The following is a 23,975-nucleotide window of genomic DNA, read 5'->3' as shown; positions in this document are numbered from 1 at the left end:
CAGTGGTACATCCAGACGATGAAATATTATTTAGCACTAAAAAGAAATGAGCTATTGAGCCACAAGGAGACCCGGGATAACATTAAATGCATACTATTAAGTGAAATAAGCCAATCAGAAGAGGCTCCGAACTGTGTGTGAGGCCAACTATATGACATTCTGGAAAAGGTAAACTATGGAGACTGTAAAAAGATCTGTGGCTGCTAGGGGTTTAGAAGGAGGGAGGGACGGATGAGTAGGAGAAGCACAGAGGGCTTCTGGGCAGAGCAACTATTCTGTAGGATACTACATTGAGGGGTACAGGCTGCTATCCATTTGTCAAAACTCAAGAGAATGCACAACACAAAACTCAGAGAATGCACAAGTCCTTGGGTAAACTAGAACAGGAGTTTAAATTTAGTTCAAAAAAGCATTAACTTTTTCTCAGGGGGAGGGATACCACTTCAACTAGCAATTCACTGTTTTACCTTCTGAATATTTTTCCTGTAGGCTTAGATCTTGATTTTTTTTCACAAGCATTGTTTGTGTACTGCACAGTTTTCAGAATTACCATTTTCTATGCCCTGGAACTTAATGGTTGGCCCTGCAGCTGTACCCTACTTTCTGCAGCATTTTTCCTACTGTTGCCAAAATATTTATGATGTACAATAACACTGTGGTTGATACCTTTGAGCTTATAGCTACCATTTATACTATTCTCCCATTTATTATGTTTTTATTTGAGTAGAGTCAATGCACAACATTACATTAATTTCAAGCATACAACATAGTGATTCAACTTCTCTATAGGTTATGCTGGGCTCACAAGGATGGCTGCCATCTGTCACCATCTATTGCTATTACAATATTGACTGCATTCCCTGTGCTGTGCCTTCTATTCCCATGACTTATTCATTCCATAACTGGAAACCTATATCTCCCCCTTTCCTTCACCCATTTCGCCCATCCCCCCACTCCCTCTGGCAACCATCAGTTTATTCTCTTTTATAGGTCTGATTCTGTTTGCTTATTCATTAATTTTGTTAAACATTAATTTTAGTTAATAAAAATGTACTGATAATTGGCTTCTCTGTTGTAGCAAATGTACCACACTTAAGCAAGATGTTAATGGTAGGGGAGATTATGGGGGGTTGGGTAAGGAAGTACATGAGAATTCTCTGTGCTTTATACTCAATTCTTCTAGGACCCTGAAACTACTAAAAAAAAAAAAATCTATTAAAAAACAGCTGATGACAATGATAACATGATGAAGCGGAGTTATTTTACTCTACATTCTAAACTGCCCCATCATACTGCTTCCCAATGTTCAAGTAAAATGTCCTTCTCCTAGGAAGGCCATGACAAAAGCAGCTTGAATAGATGCTGCTCAGCCTTCTATGGAGCCCCACGGCTCTTGGCACCACACACTACCCATCAGCTTGGTGGCGTGTAAATACAGAGGATGAAGCCTGCTTCCCGGCCATCACTATGAGTTCCAGCCAGTGGAAAGCTCAGAGGGCAAGAAGCACCATCAGCTCTCTTATGTCTTGAAGTGTGTTGTAGGAGTGTGCTCAATAAACCTTTACTGACGGCGGCTCCCAGGGAGAAGCAATGAGCAGCTTTGGTCGCTGACTGCTCTGGGCCACCATGTACCCTGACCCTCACTCTCAAACTGAGAGCACGTCAGATGAGAGGAAGCAGAGGAGAACCACGTTCCCTACAGAAATAGGCCATTGAGAGAGAAGGCAAGGGAAAGTGAGGCGTCTTCTTCCAATAAGAGATTGCTAGATACAATCAGGAATCTGAGGCCTTTGCAACAACCAAGGAAATCCAGCATCTTGGTTTCAGGGAAACTGACCTTGCTTCGGTGGTCTCTAATATAAAATAGAGGACATATTGTAGACATGCTACCTCTCAGCTGAGGACAAGTTATTAATACAATTTTCAGTCAGCTGTCAACTGGCTGTCAGCTCTGAGACCAAGGGAGAACACAGCAAGAGTTGCTAGAAGGGTGGTTTAATCCAACTTCATGACCCTCTAGCTACATGTAAGAGTGGACTCCCAAGTGGTGTCAAGCACAGCCTTTATCACTTCAAGATGAAGCTACAGGTACAGAGAACTCTTCCACCCCTCTCTTCCTGTCCTTTTTTATACTGTAGGCAGGAGAGCAACAAGACAGTGCAGGGGGGCTTTTAATTGTCCAACATCATTCTTCTGTGAAGACCTAACCAGCAAGGTCATGAAGCAAGTGGCTTACTCCCCATCCCCAGCATGGCTAGAACCTGACATTTTACTATGTACTTATTTATTTTCTGTCTCCTTGGGACTGAGTGGGTAGGGGGGAGATGGAGTTTTTCAGTTGGCTGTATTCTCAGTGCTGAGAACAGTGCCTGACATGTGGGTAGCTGTCAACAATACTTCCTGAATGGATTCAGTTCCTTCTTAAGCCAAATCTATCAGACAGTTCCAGGGATGGCCAGGGAATGTGAACCACAAAAGCCAACACTTGAAATCCTATTTGAGCAGGAATGCTTTAAAAGGACTTTATAACATCTAGGTTCTTCCATTTTGGAAGAAGACACCTGTAGAACTTTTCTGTGGTGACAGCTCTCCAAGAAATAACTCAGACATTGGAGCATTTTCTTCATCATGGGTGTGTGTGTGTGTGTGTGTGTGTGTGTGTGTGTGTATGTGTACAGATAGAGTCATCATGGTCTGAACTGGTGACATCTAATGGTGATTTGAATAAAATGAGGGAAACAGGCCTGCAAATATCTGGGGGAAGAGCAACCAAAGCTGAAGAAACAGCAAGTGCAAAGGTACTGGGGTAGGAGTAAACAGCCTGTTTAAAGAGCAAGAAGGCTGGAGCAGGACAGTGGAGGGAAACAAGGCTGGAGAGATGCCAGGGCAGATGCCTCTCGTATGGAGAGCTAAGAGTCTGGATTTCATTCCCAGATGGGCAGCCACTGGCAGGTTTTGGGCAGAGGAACAATGACACCTGATGTATGTATTAGAAGAATTGCTTGGGATATTGAGAAGGGTCACGAGGCCTTATGGAGGCAAGAGTGGAAACTGGAAGAACAGGGCTGAGAGCACTGCAGAAGTCCAGGTGAAAGATGAGAGGTGTGGTGGGGGAGGGCGTAAGAGGTGGTCAGGTACAGAACAGAATAGATACAGAGCTGACAAGCCTCACTGAATTTGGGAGTAGTGCTTTGGGGGCCCTCCTCTCTTCACCTTGTCTCTGCCTCTGCTATTCCTCTGCTTTCTCTTCACCTTCCTAGGCCATGGTCAACCTTCAAGGCCCAGTTCAAACATCGAGGTCTTCAAATATCCTTCCTGATCACCTCAGATAGAAGACCCCATCTCCCTCAAAAAATTAAAAAGCAACCAAATGACTAAACAAACAAGAACACAGGCCTAGAGAAACTCACTAGCAGGCTCAATACCCACAAGTCAAAGCCACACAAGTCCATTTATCTTGGTCGTGATGTTCTCAAACTTCTCTAAAGAGCTTTTACTGACGGCTCCCTTCCAGAGTTTGCCTGGAATCCCTAGGATCCACCAGAAGGCTACAAACCAGAATGAAGTTTCTTCTGATCACCGCTGGCAAGTCTGAGAAATCTCTCTTTAAGGTAACCACAGACCCATCTGTGTGACACACATTCAACATCCAGGGTAAGTAAGTCTCTGGATGATGGCAGCTGTGCTCAAGGCTTTCTGGAAGCTTGCACAGTATTTAACCCTATTTACCACGTATCCCTTGCACTACTACCTGCAGGCTGGACTAAAGCATCCCAGGCTCAAGAAAGAAGGGCCCACAAGGAGCAAAACAAATAGGCTTTGCGCTCACTTGTGACCAGAGGACACACAAGCTGCAAATATATAGACCAGGAGACTATTCTCTTCTCTGGGTTTTTCTGCCCTAAATGTCCTGCCTCTGTAGTGACTTTTTATGCCCCGTGCGAGCACAGCCCAGCTCCCCATTGTCCTTCATACCCCCCACAGTAGCTGTGGGAGAGAAACCCACTAATGCGGGTGTCATGATGGTAAGATGGGTGTGGGACTGGAAAGCTAGGAAAGGCCACATAGCCTGGGGAAATGAGTCCTTCCCCCTAAGGAAGGTAGAAGTCAGTGTTCCTATCTGCTGCTAGGTCAATGTTATTTGGGGAGTAAGGGGTAAGAAGGGGAAGGGAAAGGAGATATAAGAGGAAAGAGATTTGAAGTAAATTATTTGTCATCAATAAAAGTGTATCAGTCAACCATTAAATGTTAGGTATTATGCAAGGCACTATAGAAGTTGAGATTAAGGGCAAGAGGGAAGGTGAAAGAAAATGCCAAGAAGTAACAACAGAAACCTCTAGATGAGACACCATCACACACAATCACTGTCAACAGAGCAAGAAGTCACCTACAGACACTTGCTGGTCTGACAAAATGAAAGTAGATTCTTTCCAACCCAGTATGAGGGAGGCAGTACCTAAGAGTATCCATAGCTGTTCATACCAATTTATCTACATCCTCAAAGCAAAAGGTTTTTCTATAAGCAAAGCTCTAGACTTTCAGAAAATTTCTGCCTTTGGAACCTCTAAAAATAGCTCAAGTGATAAACAGCCCAGGTAAAAACAACGAGGCCCTTTCTGAAGAAGCTAAAGTGGGGAAAACCAAGAACAGTGTGCATGGGTAGGTGGTTTAGAACAATCCAACTTCTTCAATGCTTTCTAATGACCTCATCGGGCGCCTAAACATGCTTTTACACAAAAGTTAACGACTTTATCTTTAAGGCCAAACAGTGAGGCCATTCGCCCACTTCTGCACGGCCAGCAGTGGAGTCAGATGACATCACGGCCCCCAGAGGGCATTCTTGGCTGAGCCACGACCTGCCTAGGGGCCGTGGCGCCCTCAGGGATGAAAACCACAGGCACAGAAAGGGCTTCTACCTTGTGGCCCAATCGTCTTCTCCATTTGTAAGGGCCACCGGGACCTGCCTCATTTAATGAAGCATATTCAAGGGAAGACACATATCATATCCTATTTTCTAGGATAAAAAACACCCGCCCTCCCCTCCCCCCCTCAACCTCTTGTGGTTCATTTCTCAAGGCTGGGAGCTCAGATCAACTATCCACAGGGCAGGCTTGCAGGAGCTGGTGATCTCAGACAGAGCGGCTCCATCCTTGGCCTGGGAACAGTCGCCCACTGGAGCAGAGCCCTCTCCCCGCTGCAGGCGGTGCCTCCCACAGGGGGAGAGAAAACAGCTGGAGAGGGTTGTGCCCTGATTAGTAGGTGAAGCACATCTACGAATGATTAAGTGCATTTATTTTCTTTACTGCTGGAAAACAGTGGGGTTATTCCACCAACATCTTATCCTTGTTACCACTCACTAGCTCCATCAATTTGTGTTCCTTGGGGTCTGAGGTGCAAGTTGAAGGGGATGAGGGCATTTGGACCCAAAGGGGCTGTCCTGTTCCAAAAGGTTAAACCTTTCTTTCTTCTTTTTCTCCTGCTGAGTGTCACAACTGAAGAGCATCAATCGGAGGAAGAAACGTTAGATAGCGGGTCGCTGGAGATGAGGTGACGCAAGTAAAGATCAAGGGAGCCTGCAGGGCAGTGAGGAAAACCCCGTGGAAAATACAAGCAGGCCTTCTGCTCGGAGAACAACACAATTTTTATGAGGAGGTGCTATCTGGGTGTTTAAATCTCGGGAGATAGTTTAGTTTCCTGGCTGCCTAAAACATCAACTTTTCCTCCCCCATGGGCCAGCAGGATGGACTTTTACAGAAATACCAACTGGTCAACTTTTCTAGAGGGGCTGGGGAATCTAGTGCAGCAGAGGCAATCTACTTTAAGCAAACCAGAGATGTGAATGCTTTGGGGTTAAAGCAAAGGAAAGACTGTTCTAGAAAAGTCCTTTCAATAAGACAGTGATTAAAAAATTTTTAACATTTATTCATTTTGGAGAGACAGAGATAGAGTGCAAGTGGGGGAGGGGCAAAGAGAAAGGGAGACACAGAATCTGAAGCAGGCTCCAGGCTCTGAGCTGTTAGCACAGAGCCCAATGCAGGGCTAGAACCCACGAACTGTGAGATCATGACCTAAGCTGAAGTCGGATGCTCAACAACTGAGCCACCCAGATGCCCCTGGACAGTGATTTTTAAAGCCGCATTTTTTTTCCAAGAGGTGTGGCTTTGCAAAAGTGGTCCATCCTGCTGGCTATTTTGTGTTAGTAATACACACAGGTTTCCGCTGCTATCTGAAAGAAGGGTATTCCTTATGCAATCTGTAAGCCACAGTGTCGTGAAGATGCAATCACTGCTAATTTATAGGGAAACATTTTTGAGCATTCCTCGACCCCAAAAATAACCTCCTGGGCTTTTCTGATACTAGAGGACACAGCTTGCTAACAGATGCAGAAAATAAATAGAGAGAAAGCACAGATGCTCACAGACACAGTGCACAAATACGGCGGCTAGATGCTGAGTGCAGTTTGGGGAAGCAAGCTTGGCATGGCTGCTCTCACTGCTCAGGTGCGCGCTGCCTCTGTAAAAGCTCAAAACAAATGCCAGGGCTATTTTCACTTTTACAATTTCTCTCTAGATTTCTTTTTGGTTAGTGAAAAGAAGTACTAATGTAGGTCTTTTGTAAAAGTGAAATGGCCTAATGCACACAGGGAGGGGGTACCTGCAGACGACTGGACAAAGAGCCCAACTCCTTTACCTTACCTAAAGGGGATACCCACACCTTTAATAAACATTTGTGAAATGTCCACACTATGGCACTGCCCCATCACCCGAGGATCCAGATCTTTATCTACTCAGAGGTGCAAAGGCCATCAAAAAGTGCTGCTGGCCGAATGAAGGAAGTGTCCAGATACAAGTGAAATACTAAGTGCTATTTCTTTTCTGATCTACTGTCCTATCAAGTCAATGGAAATGCCTGTGTTTTTTTGGGGGAGTACACGTCACGGCTCAAGTTAAGGGTGAACAGTCTGAATGTAAGCCAGCTATTAGCAAATGTGCTAATACAGATTCTATCTTTAGCGGGGCTGTGAAGAACTAAAGGTGTTAATGTAAAAGCAGTAAAGACTTTGCCATCTTCCACTATTATTTGGGGGAAATGTCAACTGGAGAGACATGGAAGTGGGGTGAGGGAGAGGTGAAGCCTGCACTCCAGCAGAGGCCTTACAGGCTAGAGCACACACACACTGTGACTTTCAGGGAGATCACGCAATGGAGGACAGGCTGCCTGCATAAATCGAAAAAAGCACCCTTTAAAACAAACACCTTTTAAGAAATGTATGGTAGAGGGGTGGCTGGGTGGCTCAGTCGGTTGAGTGTCCGACTTCGGCTCAAGTCCTAATCTTTCAGTTAGTGAGCTTGAGTCCCTCATCAGGCTCGCTGCTGTTAATACAGAGCCTGCTTCAGATCCTCTGTCCCAGTCACTGCCCTTCCCTCTCCATACATGTGCTTTCACCCTCTCTCTCTCTCTCTCAAAAATAAAATATTAAAAAAATTGTCTTAACTGTATGGTAGAAATGCATAGCAGGTCCATTAATGAATTTATTTTAGAAATTCCCTGGTCACCACACAACATGTCAAGTAGCATGCCTCATGTGACTATCTGTGTTCTGAACAGCTAACTCTTGACCTGAAGGAGAGAAAAGAACCAGACCACATTTGTTTATATCTCATAGCATTGGAAGTGGCAATATTTCTTGTGAGCCAGCATGACAATTACTTCCATGGCACTTACTGTCACTGTGACAGAAAAAACTTAAGGGAGCAGCTGGTTTGAAAACTGATTGCATTTAGCCTAATGTCTGCTACAAAACGACATTTTCATGCATGAACAGCTCTAAGCACCTCAGCTTCCAGAGCCTTCTGTCACGGACACAGAGCAGCAAGATGATTAGGTCAGCAGGCAAGGATCCCGGGTTCAAGTCCTTGTTCTGCCACTTGCTGGCTGTGGTAGACTGGGCAAGTAAATGCTTCTGTGCTTCAGTTTCCTCATCTGTATAGTGGGGATAATCACCATAACTCAGAGGGCTGCTAGATGCGTTAAAGAGGTTTGTGCAACAGGTAAGACTCTAAAGAAATTACCACCCACCAGGAGTTGTTGTTAGTTACGGCCATCATCTGCTCAGATTGTGTCTTGTCCTTTCATACCCCGAACCTTCCTCTTGAGAGCAAGGTGCTCGCTGTGTACCTCACATCCTATTGTAAAAAAACTGTCTCTGCTTCTGCCACCATCTACCAAGAATTCAAGGCTTGAGGGCAAAGGCTAGGGCATGACTCTCTTTGAATGAATATCACCAAACCCAGCAGAGGATCTGATACACATGAAATGTTTGCTGTAGTGAACAATCCATGTAGAAAACAAATAACCTAAAGCAAATAAATAGCATCCATCATTTTGAGCTGATAGATCTTATTTTGGTTATTCATTCCTTTGGCTCCATAGCACAGCATTAAATGAACAAAGTAGCTAGTTTGGGTGAATTCAGAACCAAATGTTATACCAGGCTTGGTTCACAAAGATCACAACTACTGTTTGATCACATGGATATATTCTACATGGGATGACAGCTGAGATACTCCAAATGCCTCTGTTATTACTGTTAAAAGAAAAATGGCCTGCCTTTTAGCTGAAAATCCAAAATATCCAATTTAGTTGAAACGTCTGTTTTGTTTTTCCCTCTCTTCCACAGTAGGGGAAAGAGGCACTTCACAAGACAATAAGCTCACATTACATAGTGAGTTGATGTTGTAAATATCTAACTTGCAAGTGGTTCACTGGGGCATCCCAGTCCATTTGGAAATCTTCTACAACCTATAGAGGATAGGATTCAAAATAAGAACGTACTTGAAATGATGGTCTTTATCAAAGAAGATCCCACTCTCTTTAAAAAATTTTTTTAAATGTTTATTTTTGAGAGAGAGAGTGGGATCCAGGGAGGGTCAGAGAGAGAGGGAGACACAGAATCCAAGCCTGGCTCCAGGCTCTGAGCTGTCAGCACAGAGGCCGACGCAGGGCTTGAACTCATGAACTATGGTATCATGACCTGAGCCGAAGTTGGACACCCAATTGACTGAGCTGCCCAGGTGCTTTGAAGACCCCACTCTCTTGACCCTGATAGAGCACTAGTCCAGAAGCTTGGAGTAATGACTTCTATGTATTTTTTTTCTCTCTGTAAGGTAAGTTAAAACAGAGCAGAGTTCTACTCAAGTCAGAAAGACTTGACCTCACATTTACAGGTAATATGGGAAGTTCTGCATCAACTACAGGTACCATGTGGGGGTAAGAAATTTACTAGTGATCAACTTCAGGCATTGAAGTCACTGAGAAATGCTGAAATAGCTTCTGAATCATTGAAGAATGAACTGACTTAACAATCTTAATGTGTATGTGCCTAACAACAGGATGTCAAAATACAGAAGGAAAAAATCAATAGAACTACAAGGAGAAATGGATGAATCCACTATTAAATTCAGAGACTTCAATAACCTCCTATGAGAAATGGACAGATTCATCAGGCAGAAAATCAGTAAGGATACAGTTAAACTCAACACCACCATCAATCCACTGAATATAATGGACACCCATAGACTACGACATTCAATAGAATACACATTCTTCAGAACCTCACATGAACTTCACCAAGATACACCGTATTCTGGACTATAAAATACACCTTGACACATTTAAAATACTAGAAATCATAGTGTCTGTTCTCAGACCAGAATGGAGTTAAACTTGAAATCAATAAAAATACAACTGAACCCCTCTCCCCCTCTGCCAATACTGGAGTTTAAACAATATACATCTAAATCACACCTGGGTCAAAGAAGAGATCTCAAGAGCAGATAAAAAGTATTTTGAACTAGGGGAACCTGGGTGGCTCAGTTGCTTAGGCATCCGACTTCAGCTCAGGTCATGATCTTGGGGTCCATGGGTTCGAGCCCTGCATCGGGGTCTGTGCTGACAGCTCAGAGCCTGGAGCCTGTTTCAGATTCTGTGTCTCCCTCTCTCTCTGCCCTTCCCCAGCTTGTGCTCGGTCTCTCTGTCTCAAAAATAAATAAACGTTAAAAAAATTTTTTAAAGTATTTTGAACTAAATAAAAATGAAAATACAACTCATCAAAATTTGTGGGATGCAGCAAAAGCAGTGCTTAGAGGGAAATTTACATTACTGAATGAATATATTAAAAAAGAAGAAAAATCTAAAATCTGTAGTCTAAATTTTCATCTTGGGAAAACTTAGAAAAGCAAATTAAATCTAAAACAAGTATAATAATAATACAGCTAGAATAATAGGTTTAGTTACTATTTTTCCTATTTTAAATATCTAAAAATCAGTCATCCACATGAGATAGTATTCCTCACACTTTGTCACTAAATCCCCCTAAGTGGCAAAGAGAAGGAACTCATACCTATTCCTCAAGAATCTAGGGGCACACCCTGAAACACTCGAAAGGAAAAAAAAGAATAGAAACTTATCTGAAGTCATATATCCTAAAAATTAATTTTGGTACTTCAATCTCTCATTCTATTAACTAATATAGCTGAGGGTTTTTTTGTTTTATTTATTTTTTTAATGTTTATTTATTTTTGAGGAGGGAGGGGCAGAGAGAGAGGAAGACACAAGAATCCGAAGCAGGTTCCAGGCTCTGAGCTGTCAGCACAGAGCCCAATGTGGGGCTTGAACCAGAACTGTGAGATAATGACCTGAGCCAAAGTCAGACGCTTAACTGACTGAGCAACCCAGGCCCTGAGTTTGTTTTAATATAGAAAATAATATTATACTTTTCATGTTAAATTCTTCTTTGATTCTTTAATTATTCTCTACTCCTGGGAGATACACCAGGTTTGGTCTATGGCTCTGAGAATGCCATAGCATACTCCCTCCACAGTACTCCCATCTGAAAAGTGGATGTAAAAATACAGTCTCTGTTAACCAGAACATCACAGAGAGGGCAGCAGGCCTGCCTCATGGCCACCAGTTCCTGCAAAGCACGAAGTTCCAGAAACAGTAAGACCATACAAGCAGGTTCACCACGCCTTTCAGGACAGTGAGACCGAGTGCCCATCAGTCTGTCCAGGCAAGCTGAGGAATGAGGTCAGTCAGTCATCCTTTCTCCCCAGGGATTTAAACATGGTAAGTAATTCTCTCCACTACCACAAGTGTTTCTTCCTCCAACAGGCTCTAGGTGGGACAGAAGTAGAAGTCTTGTCATGAAAGGGAGCCATGAATGTAAAGCAATATCCACTGTACTACACTGTCTACTTGCCTAGTTCTCAATCTTTTATGCCCCCACTTCCTGGGGCAATCGCGCATTCCCAACTCAAAACAATGGTTCACTATAGGATGAGCCTCAAATGAGTAGAACAGAACAAAACCTCCACAAATAAACTCAAATACTCTTAAAAATGTATCAAGTGACAAAAGTAGGATTTGTAGTCAGTGATTAGTGAACAAATTATTCAAAGAATGGCAGAGAGTAACTGAATCAATAGCTGGCAAAAAGGCAAGTTAGATTCCTATCCCACATGTTACACCGAAATACATTCCCGAAGAATTGAAAATTTATTTATTTATTTATTTATTATTTGAGAGCAAGCAAGGGAGAGTGAGCAGGGGAGAGGGGCAGAGGGAGAGAGAGAATCTCAAGCTGGTCCTGTGCTCATCGCTGAGCCTGATACACTGCTTGATCTCATGACCCTGGGATCATGACCTGAACCCAAATCAAGAGTCTGATGCTCAACCAACTGAGCCACCCAGGTGCCCCAAGAATTGAAATTTAAGTCCAAAAAGTAACAACATAAAAGTAGAAGGGGAAATGAAACAGAGAGTCAAATTCTACCTATCCCAAGTAGAAATCCTAAAGGAATAAGGAATAGATTTTAAGGCCTTAAAAGTTAAAAACAAAACCAAAATGACACCTCTGTAAACCCAAACACAACACATATAAATGTAACCAGGAAAATGAAGGAAATATTTTCAATATATCTTTTTAAAAGCTGCTTACAAACCAAAGAAATGCAAATTAAAACGAGACACCATTTTTCCAACACAATTAACAGACTCTAGAAAATTATAATATTAATCACAGGCAAGTTTGCCAACACATAAGCATTCACACACAGGTGGTAGACATATAAACCTGTATAGCTTTTCTGAAGGACAGACTGTCAAAACATATTATGAGGTGAAAAAGTATGTACCTTTTGACCTAATAGTCCATCCCTGGGGATTTGGCCACAGAAGATAATTAAGGGATACTAGTAATGATTTAGCTGCAAGAATTTTCATTTCAGGTTTGAATATCTGAGTGTGAGACAACTTTGATCTCTGTCCATAAAGGACGGATAAATAAACGATGACGGAGTTGTGCAATGGAATGTGCTATAGACATCATAAAAAGCATAGGTTGATAGATTTTTTTGCATTTTTGCCACAGAAGTATCTTCCCTACTGTATGTGAAAAGTAGATTTTAAAATACCAAATGCTTCTTTTTGAAGGAAAGAATATACAAATATCTGTATCCATACAGAGAGAGAGAGAGAGATCTGGTAGGATACTTGCTAGTTAAACCTAGTAAGAGGATGTCTCTGGGGAGTCAAATTTGGGGGACCTTTTTTGATTTTTCTGTTTATAGACTGATTTCGATTTCATTGTGGAGTGAGTGGGATTTCACCAAGGCTAGCAGAAAAGATGTGTATCCTGAATGGCCCACGAGGGGAGGTGGTGACCAGAGGGTATATGTGTTCTGAATATACACTAAAGTGAACACTAAGAAGGCTGTTTGTTTTGGGGTTTTCTTTTTAATGTTTATTTGAGAGAGAGCGAGCGCACAAGGGAGCAGGGGAGGGCCAGAGAGAGAGGGAGCTAGAGAATCCGAGGTAGGCTCCCTGCTGTCAGCCCAAAACCCCATGTGGAGCTAGAACCCAGGAACCATGACATGAGATCATGACCTGAGCCAAAGCTGGACACTCAACCGACTAAGCCAGCCAGGTGCCCATTTTGGGGTTTTCTTTGTATGGCAAGGGAAGGGCTGATGAGATTTAGAGAGAGTCCAGATCTAGAAAGATTCCCCATCTGTGTGATCTAGGAGTTTACCTCACCTCTCTAAATAATGCTCAGGCCCCAAGCTTGCTTTCATTCCAGTTCAGGGGCCTATGATTCATCCCCTGAAACCCTAATTATAACACCCAATGTCTGCTATGTGCAAAAAACATCTGTCATTGTTTAAATTTGCTGGCAGGGAGTGTGTACAGCATGCAAAGCGGCCTGATGATACGCTCCTCCAAAGTAAAAATAATAACCCCAAAACTGTTCCAAGGTGAGAAGTGTTCAAGCCCGGAGTTTCCAACTGAACTCAGAGACACAGAAGGTGAACAAGTTGGGTCCCTCCATAGTTCACACGCCAGTTCCTCAGAGCCACTGCCATGGTCAAAGTTACAGGTCTTAAGCTTTATCTTTCAACCAAGAAAAGTATCCTACATTTGTGTTTGCTGTATTGGTTCCCAAGGGCCGGCAGAGGAGGGGAACAGAGTGTGTAATTGCAAACCTCTCATTTATCTGCTTCAGCCGCTTTTGTGTCACTGTATTACGTGTACCATTTAGCCAGTTAATCTCCTGCACCTCTTGGAAGTAATTACCCAGAGAATGCCTCTGACCTGGCAAGAGATGACGAAACAGCAGTAAAGGTGCATCTGTCCTTTAGCTGCCCAGGAGAATTGTTTACTGACCTCATTCAAACTCAGATCAAAGGCCCTAAAGAACTCAAGCTGAAGATATGGTCTTTTTGTAAGAACCTCATATTTTTTTTTACTGAGAAGTTCTGATCGTAAAAACAAAAAAGAACCAAAAAGCAAATGAACAAACAAACAGCAAAAGTCTCCCACACAAGCACTGGCTATCTTGCTTCAAACACTCTAGGAGTATCTCATGGACACAATAGTGTTTTGGGAGGTTTTTAAACTTTTTACAACTTGAGCCAACAGGAAGCTAGTTGGGAGCCTTTGGTAGAAATTACAATGCCACGCATCATCCAAATCAGAAATGGCATTACTATAACCACTTTGGCACATGCAGTTATGCAAATAAATAAACTGGTTACTTCCCCAGGCTCCTGGGAACACTCTTAAAATGAAGCCTTCGCTTGAATTTGGTTTAGGATTAAAAAGAAGGTTTTAGGTTTTTTTCCTCCAAAGTATTATCAAGAAAACCCCACCAAACTTAAAACTGTATTTTATTTGGGGGGCCTAGGTACTTATTTTCATATTTGGTAAAGTCACATTAGCTGGGGCCGCAGATGCAAAAGAAAACTTTAAGTTAAAATGAGATTATTTACAAATCTGTGCTAAAAATTTAGAAATCTGAATTGAATAGATGGTGAGGAAAATAATTACCAAAAATGACTCAAGAAGAGGAAAACTTTAACTGACCACTAGCAATTTCTTTCAAGCCTTCACAGAGCCATGTGCTTCCATGATATTTTAAGTACTTAAGAGCATATAGCAGATGGAATGTTTTAAAACATATTTCATAAAGCTGACATAATGCTAATACCAAATCTAAAAAAGAGGGACACCTGGGTGGCTCTGTCATTAGAGCATCTGACTCTTGATTTCAGCTGAGGCATGACCCCAGGTCATTATTGTGGGATGGAGCCCATGCTGTCGCTGAGCATGGAGCCTGCTTAAGATTCTTCTTCTCTCCCTCTCTGCCCCTCTCCCTTGCTCACACTCTCTTAATACAAACAACAAAACAGAACACTAAAAAGGAAAACAAGGCCCCCGAACTTCAGAATGAATCAAATCCAGCAGTATGTACAGAGAAAAATCCCACAGAGTCAAGGAGGGCTCATTCCAGGAAGGGAAGGGTGGCTTTAACATAATTGGGTCAATAAAAGTTCTCAAAACATTGAAAAAAAACAAAACCCACAACTCGTATTATCTCCTCTGCTTTAAAAAAAACAAAGCTAAATGCCAAATCTTTCAGTAGGTTATGAAGAGAAGTGCATTTTATTAACCTGATAAAGTTTATTTGTATATATACATATACAAGATATACATTTTCACATGTATGTATATATAATACATTCTCATGTATGCATAATCACAAAGTCATCTAACTGTTAAATGCTATAAATGTTATCGGCAAGTCAAGAAAAGTGCAAGGATATCTACTGCCTTTAGAAAAATGTTCAAGTTCTAGCCAGCTATAAGAAAAAGTAGTAAGGAGATAAAAATATGGAATGGAAGGAGGAAAAGCTTTTACTATTCAAGATTACACGATCATGTACCTGCAAACCTAAGACAACAAACTGAAGGACTATTAGAATTAACATAACCCATTACTAAAGAAATACGTATTTTTAAATACTAGCAACAACCAGTTACAATAGATAGCAGGGGAAAATGTCCAACTCGCTAAAACACAAGCTCTAGGTCTTATTTTTGGCTGATTCCCTAGCATCTAGAAGCCATCTCCGCACAGAATAGGTGCTCAATAAATATTTGCAGAATACATGAAGTTCACAGTAAGTGCAAAAATACAAAATAATAGAACCAAATTAAAATTCTACAAACAGACCAAGTACTTATAAGAATTTAGCATGGGATAAAAATGGAATTTCAAACCACAGTACACAGGATAGATTATTCCACAAATAGCAATTGAGAGTATTAACTGGTTGGCTATTAAAAAAAAAAATGAAATGTGAGCTGTACTTCATACCATATACAAGAATAGATTCTAGATAGAATAGTTCAACATAACATATGAGACTTAGGAGAAAAAAATAAGTAAATATTTGCCTTATCTTAGGCTAGGGAAGGTTTTCCTAAATGTGTAAGTGAAGGCAGAGACCGTAAAGGGGAAAGAGAAATAATTTTTTGGTTTCAGCTACATAAAATAAAAACCTTTGGGATGTCAAAAATGCCATAAACAAAACAGTAAGACATATAATTAATGGGGGGAAATACCTGAAAAGTATCAATATCCTTTTTATATAAAGTGTTGTTATAAAGCTCCAAGAAAAGGATGATCAATAAGAAAAAAATTGAAAAGATTAAGATGCAAATAAGGTGACATGGCAAACAAAAATAATTTAGACATCTTAGCAAATATTAAATATGAAGGTTGAACTGAGGTCTCCAAACAACTTGGCAAATGTTAAAACTAACTTCTAGAGTTATGGAAGATTCAAGAAAATGGCATTCATACACTTCTGGTGGAAAAAAAGACCAACTGCTAGAAATTTATTCTAAAGATGTGCCAAACATTTATGTACAAAAATGTCTGTTGTATCATTTATCTCCCTTGATTTCAGGCATTATAATTAACATAGGCTTGTTATAAAAAAAAAAAAATTAACCAATTCAAACCAAGGCACCGTACTATACATATAGTTCTATGTCTTTCTAAATTTAATATATCATGAAGCCTTTATTCTTTTAAATAGCTACATAGTAAATCATTTTACTGTTATATAAAAATAACTTATTTAAAGAATCTCCTTGGGGCGCCTGAGTGACTCAGTCAGTTAAGCATCTGACTTTGGCTCACGTCATGATTTCACAGTTTGTGGGTTCGAGCCCCATGTTGGGCTCTGTGCTGACAGCTAGCTCAGAGCCTGAAGCCTGCTTCAGATTCTGCATCTCCTTCTCTCTGACACTCTCCTGCTCACACTGTCTCGCTGTCTCTCTCTCTCAGAAATAAATAAAACATTAAAAAAAAATTTTTTTTAATTCTCTAAAAAAAGAGAATCTCCCTAAATGATTATAACAGTAGGTACTGGCAACTTGATACTGTTATAAACTAATCAACAATCATCATCTTTTACATTTTTTTTGCATATTTGGCCAAGTATTTAGGTAGGATATAGATCAAAAAGTGGAACTGATGACCCAAGTTATGCCCACTTAAAATTGATAGTTATTGCCACACTAACTTCCAAAATAGTTATATCAATTTATATTCCCAACAGTGTGCAGATTCTTCATAGACAGTGAGAAATGGGAAAAATTTATATGGCCAAAAGGATTTCAAGATTTGTTAAATTAGGGGTGCCTGGGTGGCTCAGTCGGTTGTGTCTGACTTCAGCTCAGGTCATGATCTTGTGGTCTGGGCTATGGGTTCAAACCCTACATTGGGCTCTATGCTGACAGCTCAGAGCCTGGAGCCTGCTTCAGATTATGTGTCTCCCTCTTTCTCTGCTCCTCCCCTGCCTGCGCGTGCGCTCTCACACCCTCTCTCTCTCTCTCAAAATTAAACGTTAAAAAAAATTTTAAAGCCCCAAATTGGTTAAACTATGGTAAATATAGTCAAGAGGTTATTTTCCAGCCACTAGGAATGATGTAATGGATTAATATTAAATGACTTAAACAATGTTTATTATGAAGGTTGTTAAATTGCAAAAACAAATAAGTGAAACTGTGAGTCTATCAAAATTCAGATATGCTTTCAAAGATTATCTACCTATACGTTCATCCATAGGTTGTATAACAAAATGTTAAACATGGTTATCTTTCAGTGGTACAACTACAAGTCACTAAAACACTTTTTTCTCTTATGCTTTCCAGAATTTTCCAAATGGTCTAGAGGGGGGGAAATGTGGTTTGTTGTTTTTTTTTTGCAATCATTAAAAACATTAAATCTTAATCTACTTTTTAAAAATAACAATAAAACCATTATTCTGAAGACTATTGTATCAGCAGTGATAGAATTTATATGCAAACACCCTTGATTGTTCAGGATAAATGTTAACTATGTGGTCACGTGTTGGCCAACGGAGTCTACACCACCCCAAGGGGTCATCAAGTGCTTAGTGGTCTCCTCTGAGGTTCCATATGGGCTCTAGATGGGCTAAGGGCAGAGATGAAGACCTGGGGTCTCTGGCTCTAAAGAACCCCCAAACTACTAGAGAGGACAAGCACCAATCAATATTAATCCAAGGCAGGACATGGAGGGACCAGCGCACTGCTGCTGAGGCTTCCAGCCAGGAAAGTTAACACATTCAAAGATAAAAAAAAACCAAACAAGGTAAGGCAATAACAGGCCAGTGTTCTGTAAGTTATACAGTCTTGTTACACAAAGGAGTTATGCGTACCTCCCTTCTTGAGGAAGTCCTAACCATCCATCTTGAGAAATGCAAACACTAAGGTGGGGGAAACAGAGCTTTCAAGGTAAGGAAGCAGACAACAAAAAATTAGAAGCAAAAGTGCCAAGCATAGAATTCACTTGACCAGGGGAGAAACTCCATGTGATATTGTGTTTCCTCGGATTTGAGGGGGGGAAAAGGGCACTAGCAAATATAAAATTCCATTTCAACAAACGTCTTTTTCTAAGTCCAGGTAACAACTATTTAAGTCATATTCAATACAACAATTCATTTTTTTAAGTTTATTTATTTATGTGTGTGTGTGTCTGTGAGAGAGAGAGCGAGCGAGAGAGAGAGCGAGCAGGGTGCAGACAGAATTCCAAGCAAGTTGGGGGCTGACAGCACAGAGCCCAATGTGGGGCTCAAACTCACAAACCAGGAGATCATGACCTGAGCTGAAACCAAGACTCAGACACTTAACTAAGCCACGCAGGTGCCCCAATACAACCAATTAATAATGTTTCAAAAAGACTAGTCAGATTTTTAGAGATGGTCTAAAGGGAATGTGCCTTGTACTTGAAGAGCTCCTAAGAGATGGTTCTGGTAGCCTAGATTTTTAGGCTTTCCTGATTCTATAAAAGATTTTTTTATACTTGACATTTCACAAGGGAAAATAAAAAGGCAAAACAAAATCAGAAGTCACTAAAAGTGCTCTAATTTCTCCATCTAAATGCAATCTTAATATATTAGCTTCAGCATAAAATTAAAGTTCATTTAAAATGAGGTGATTAAAAATATTTGAAATGACAGCCAAACAACGGTCAATTTTTGGCACACCCCCCCTTTCCCCCCTGCAAAGAAAGTGTGAGATGCTTAGTGTTTTTCAGCTTAAGTCTAATGAGAGGATCATCACCTTTTCCAGGGCGTATAGGTCAAGGACACTTATGACAATTAAGAGACCTCAGCAAGAGTTCTAACTCTGCTCGGGTCAGCAAGATAGGCTGCAGAAGCACCTTTAATAATGGCTCATAAATCCACAGCAGCGTTCACAAACGTCAGAATGGACTTTATCTAAAGTGCAACTGGGTAAGCCAGAAGTTTCCCTAACAGCAACCGTCTGAGGAGCAGTGGTTCTCCAAGCGCCCCTCTCCTCTCCACCAACAGCTTAAGCCACACCTGGACACTTGTCAGACATGCAAACTCCTACCTCGTGCTGGGCAGCCTGGTTTACCAAGCCCTCCAGGTGGCTGCAATTTGAGGGCACTGCTGTAAAGGTCCTACGGAGGTTTTACGTGTGAAACCAGGCCCAATTCAGTGTGTCAGCCTAATCCCATGTTGGCTGACCCAACCTCCATTTCCCACTGCCCATCCCTTTCAGTGGGCAGCCCACAGAGTAGGATTCTGTTCAAACACACTTTCAAAAGGCCCTTAGAGATAGGTCTAATGGAAAAGTCAGCTATTTTTCCTAGGTTACCATAGTAACAGGAAGCATCATTTACTCCTGTAAGAAAGGTCCCCTTTGCAGGGGACATTGAATATTTACAGAAAGATCTCTTTATCCTAGGAAACCAAATTTTGGAAAAGCAAATATGGGAAACTTAGTCTCTAAGCCTTCCATATACACCTTTACAGCCCATGTTCTAAGTGAACTTTCCCTAATTATGGCTGTCCAATAAGGAAAACATGTGTCCTGGGCAAACCTCCACTGTCTACTCTGAAAGACATCATGTCCATGTAATGGAGAAGAGGGTTGTCTCACTTCATGCCCTCTACCAGTCCCTCAGTCCCAGATGCCCAGGGACGCTGACCTGCTCCATCTCTACTCATCCTTAATGACACCTGGCATCCTAGGACCCTTCTTTAGGCTACACCCAGTCCTAAACTGCCATAAACTGCCATAAACATAATGTTTATTTCTGGATTATAAAATCCATTTCTGTATTATAAAGTCAATTTCATTTTGTGTGTAGTCCTTTATTGGTATAGTTTATGAATAGCTTCAATATTTACCATCTTATTTGATTCTCCTAACAGCCTGTGAGGTGGGTGCAGTTTTATTATTCCCACTTTACAGGTAAGAAAACTGGAACTTAGTGCTGACTTCAATAAACCGACCATTAAACACTGAGGAAATACAAATGTTTTGCATCAAAAATTAAAGATTTCATGACGTTCAAAAAAAACAACCAACCTAAACTTGCTTGAATTGGTATCTGCCAAATGACACTCACTAAAATCATTAAGTGGGTTTTTAGGTTGGGTGATACGTTCTGGCTTAGGAAAGGTGAAGAGCTGGAAGGTAAGACAAACTTTCCAGCTACAGAATGGACACAATCTCTTATGACATCTGGAATTCTATGGGGTTCAGAGTTACAACAACAATGGTGATGATGGCACTAAGATTAATTCAGTTCTTACTACGCGACAGGCACTATTCTATGTTCATTAAATATAGCCATCAATCCTATTAATTTTACAGACGAGAAAAACAAGGCACAGAAAAGCTAAGTAACTTGCCCAGGATCACACCGTCTTGTTCCCTGCTCACAGAGGAGGACGTGGGACTGGAGATGCCAAGCTCCTACGAGATGTGCCTAGCCAGTGATGGAAATCTGACATGGAAGGCAGCCACTACAGGACCCTGGATTACATTTCCAATGTTGCCATGTAAGCAGCAGTCTCTACACTCTCCGAGCCAAAACATCAACCACCGCTCAGGTTCCAAGTAATCAGGAGCATCGGCTGAGGCTCCAAACAACAAGTTTCTTTTCAGACTGTCTCCCCGAAGATTGGGGAGGAGGGGAGAGATCTTGGTTTTCTAGATTTGCCTGAAACTGCCTTCAACCAATTTAAGAGAAATTAGAGAGGAAAGCAGCTCTGGAGGAAATGTGCAAATTAAAGATGCATGTGGCGCTGATGAGTGCTATTTAGTAATCTAGCAGAAAGTGAGGCGGGAGGCAGAAGTTGTAGTCAACGATCAGAACTAATGGCTTAAATATATATATATATATATATATATATATATATATAAAACTGGTGTAAAGTACTCATGCCTTCTTTGTCCTTTTTTTTTTTTTTTCAAGTGCTCCTATCTTGGAATTGTATGAGCCAGGTTTTACGTATTGATCAATCTTTTTAAGTTTATACATCCTTTTCTTAAGAAACAAAGATCGGGTTGAGCTCTTAGGCAAAAAGGAAAAATAACGTGATGAATGCATGCAATCTTCATGGGCAAGGGCAGGGCAACTTTCAAAGGTGCCTTCAAATTTGTTCACCATGTTTTCCTGCCTCTAATTTTCAATGAGTAATGTCAGACCACCTTGAGATCCCAGGAGTCCAATAGAAAACCCGATTTAAAAGCAAGTTCTAGGGTATTCCATGTAATCTCGCCTTCAGGAAAAGTCCCCAAACTGGGAGATGGGACTCTAGTGACCACAGTTAAGTGATTTTTCAAACCCTTGATTCTCCTACACTCTAATAAACCTGGCCCAACTACCCACTAACTGTGGGCCTTGGGTACTTCACTTTCCTCCTCTGTAAAACAGAGAAGATAATACCTTCTTCATCAGGTTGGTGGGAAAATTAAATGAATGTATGAAAAGCACTTAGAACACTGCCTGGCACAGAGTAAGTGCTCAAACAGCAGAAGCTATTATTACTACCAGAACTCGCAAACACACACACACACACACACACACACACACACACACACCACTACAAAGGCACCTGCAGACAGGAGGCTTTCTGATGTACTGGGAATATTTTCATTCCCAGTTTCAACAAAATCTAAAATCAGAACAACCATCAATACAAAAAATTAAAAAGACTTTATAAAAGGGGAGGGAAAGCCATCCATAATCATGCCACCTGTTGGTGAGTTTCAGGTGAAGGTACATCTCAGAGCCTGGGTTCCACCACTGCTCCGTTTCCCTCTAAGATGATGCCTTCCCTTCTGCCGCGGTTCTTAATCAGCGTTTCATGGGCAGGATTACCTGCGAGTCTGTGAACCCCCGGAAACCATACAGGAACTGGGTGAGGCTGCGGCTCTGGACATTTTTGAGGGGAGGGGCTCCACAGCTTCTCTCAGGCTCCAATAAATTATCCAGGTAGGAGCAACTTGCTTTACAGGGTTAAACTCAGGGGATGTCGACTGAGCAATTCATTTTACGGAAGCGGCACCAATAAACCTGGACACCTGGGCTGTTAATCAGCTATCTCAGTTCAAGCGAGTCGAGAGCCCGCCAGGCAGCGCACTGCACTGCTCCCCTTACCATTTACATACAGTCCTGTAAACTTCACCGCGGAAAAACTCACCGACTCCACAGACAAGACCCAGATTTGCCGTGTTTAACTTCCCCTCCCTTCCCCCAACTCTCGGTTCCTTCCAAGAACAAACGCAAAGGAAATTGGCAATCCTCCGTCTAGGGTTTCTTCACTCCTGCCCTCGGCTGACACTTAAACCACTTCTCCCAGGGAAGTGAATTAAAAGAAGAATTAATCCGCACAAAAATCCAAAACATACCCCAAAGCTCAAGAGCTCCTAAAGTTAGAAGATTGAGGGCCCCTCTGCTGATTGTGACCATCTGCCCGTCACTAGGTCTCAGGGGTAGGCGAGGATACCACAGGGAAGGGGCATAGGGTCTGACGCCAGCCACCTTCTTCGCGTCTATGCTTACCGCCACCAGTGAGGACGGGCTTGGTTGGAGACAGCCAGGTATGCAGGTAGGTGTGGGCAAGTGTACGAACACAGCCGCGGCGGATTAAAGTTCAAGCCCGTTCGCACACCGCTTTCCTTTCCCCGGCCGGCGTTCTCACGCACGGCCCAGGCGGCCACTCCCCGGGGAAAGCCTGGGCACTCGACGGTCCCCCTCTTTGGAATGGGCTCCCCAAGACCCTAGTAAGCCCTCGTGACTTCCACTGCCCACCCCGCCGCCCCTCCCTCCCAGCCTCCAACCTTTGAAAAGCATGAACCTCCCTCGACTCTCCTAGGCGGGCGCAGAAAACCCCCAGGAAAGAGAAATGGAGGGGCCAGGGGAAAGCGGGTGTCGCCGAGGGCAGGTGGCTCAGGGCGCGCAGCAGGCAGCGTACTTACCCAACGCGAACAAGGCGAGCTGTCCAGCTGAGGGGACCATCTTACGGGCGGCGGGCAGCAGGCGCTCCAGCCTCCTGCCCTACCTGCGGTGCCCGAGTGGCGAAGCTGCGCCGCGCTGCGGGGGAAAAAGGCGCCGGCGAGGCAAGGCCAGCCCCCGGCGCGGGCGGGCGGAGGCAGGACCGAGCGCTCTCTCCTGCACTCACCCTGACGCGCGGCCGGCCGGGCGGAAATGGGAAGGCGGTTACCGTCACCTCTCCGCCACTCGGCGACCGGGCCCCGGCGGACCACCCTCCCGCCCCGATGGGGGTGCCCCCCTACGGCCACAGCGGGTGGGTGTTTGGGGCTGGGGGCGGGGACGCCGCGCGCACTGTGCAGGGCGCGGGCGGCGGGCGGGGCGGGGCGAGCGGGGAATCTCGGAGCCCCGCCGCGCGAGCCGGGGCACCCGGGCCGAGGGAAAGGCAGGAAGCGCCCGACTTCAGACACCACCCTCAGACTAGCAGAGCAGTGCGGGCGCGGTGGTCCCTTCCCGGCTCTGCGCCGGGGAGCGGAGCCGCGCGGGCGTCCGGCACCTGCGCGGACGGCCGCTGCGGGGGGGCTCTCCCGGGTAGGGACTGCAGACGCGCCCCAGAACGGGACCTGAGAGCCTCGCCCGCCACCTGCCAAAAACTCGGCCCGAGAAAGGGCTCCCCAGGATCCAGCGAAGAATTTGTTAAACCAGGTTTCCAACCTGTACCCCTATCCCGGCTGAGAATTCTCGATTCTAGGGATGCCGGCCGCCAGGGCACAGCCACCCCAAGTTGTCA

The 23,975-nt window shown here is 43.1% G+C and overlaps 1 protein-coding gene across 2 annotated transcripts in view; it reads right to left on the bottom strand.

Moving 5' to 3' along the window:
• The window catches only part of TGFA (transforming growth factor alpha), a 109,825-nt gene extending 86,550 nt beyond the window's left edge, over positions 1 to 23,275 (bottom strand). For both annotated transcript variants that reach the window (XM_039239515.1, XM_039239516.1), the window contains exon 1: positions 23,173 to 23,275. In XM_039239515.1, the coding sequence (XP_039095446.1) occupies positions 23,173 to 23,212 (40 nt within the window). In that variant the 5' untranslated portion in view covers positions 23,213 to 23,275. The remainder of the gene's footprint in view (positions 1 to 23,172) is intronic.
• Between the last annotated feature and the right edge of the window lie 700 nt (positions 23,276 to 23,975).

Source organism: Hyaena hyaena, unplaced genomic scaffold, assembly GCF_003009895.1.
Source record: "Hyaena hyaena isolate Hyena2069 unplaced genomic scaffold, ASM300989v1 scaffold_158, whole genome shotgun sequence".
NCBI lineage: Eukaryota > Metazoa > Chordata > Mammalia > Carnivora > Hyaenidae > Hyaena > Hyaena hyaena.
Note: the sequence above shows the minus strand (reverse complement) of the source record. Positions and strands in the feature narration are given on the sequence as shown.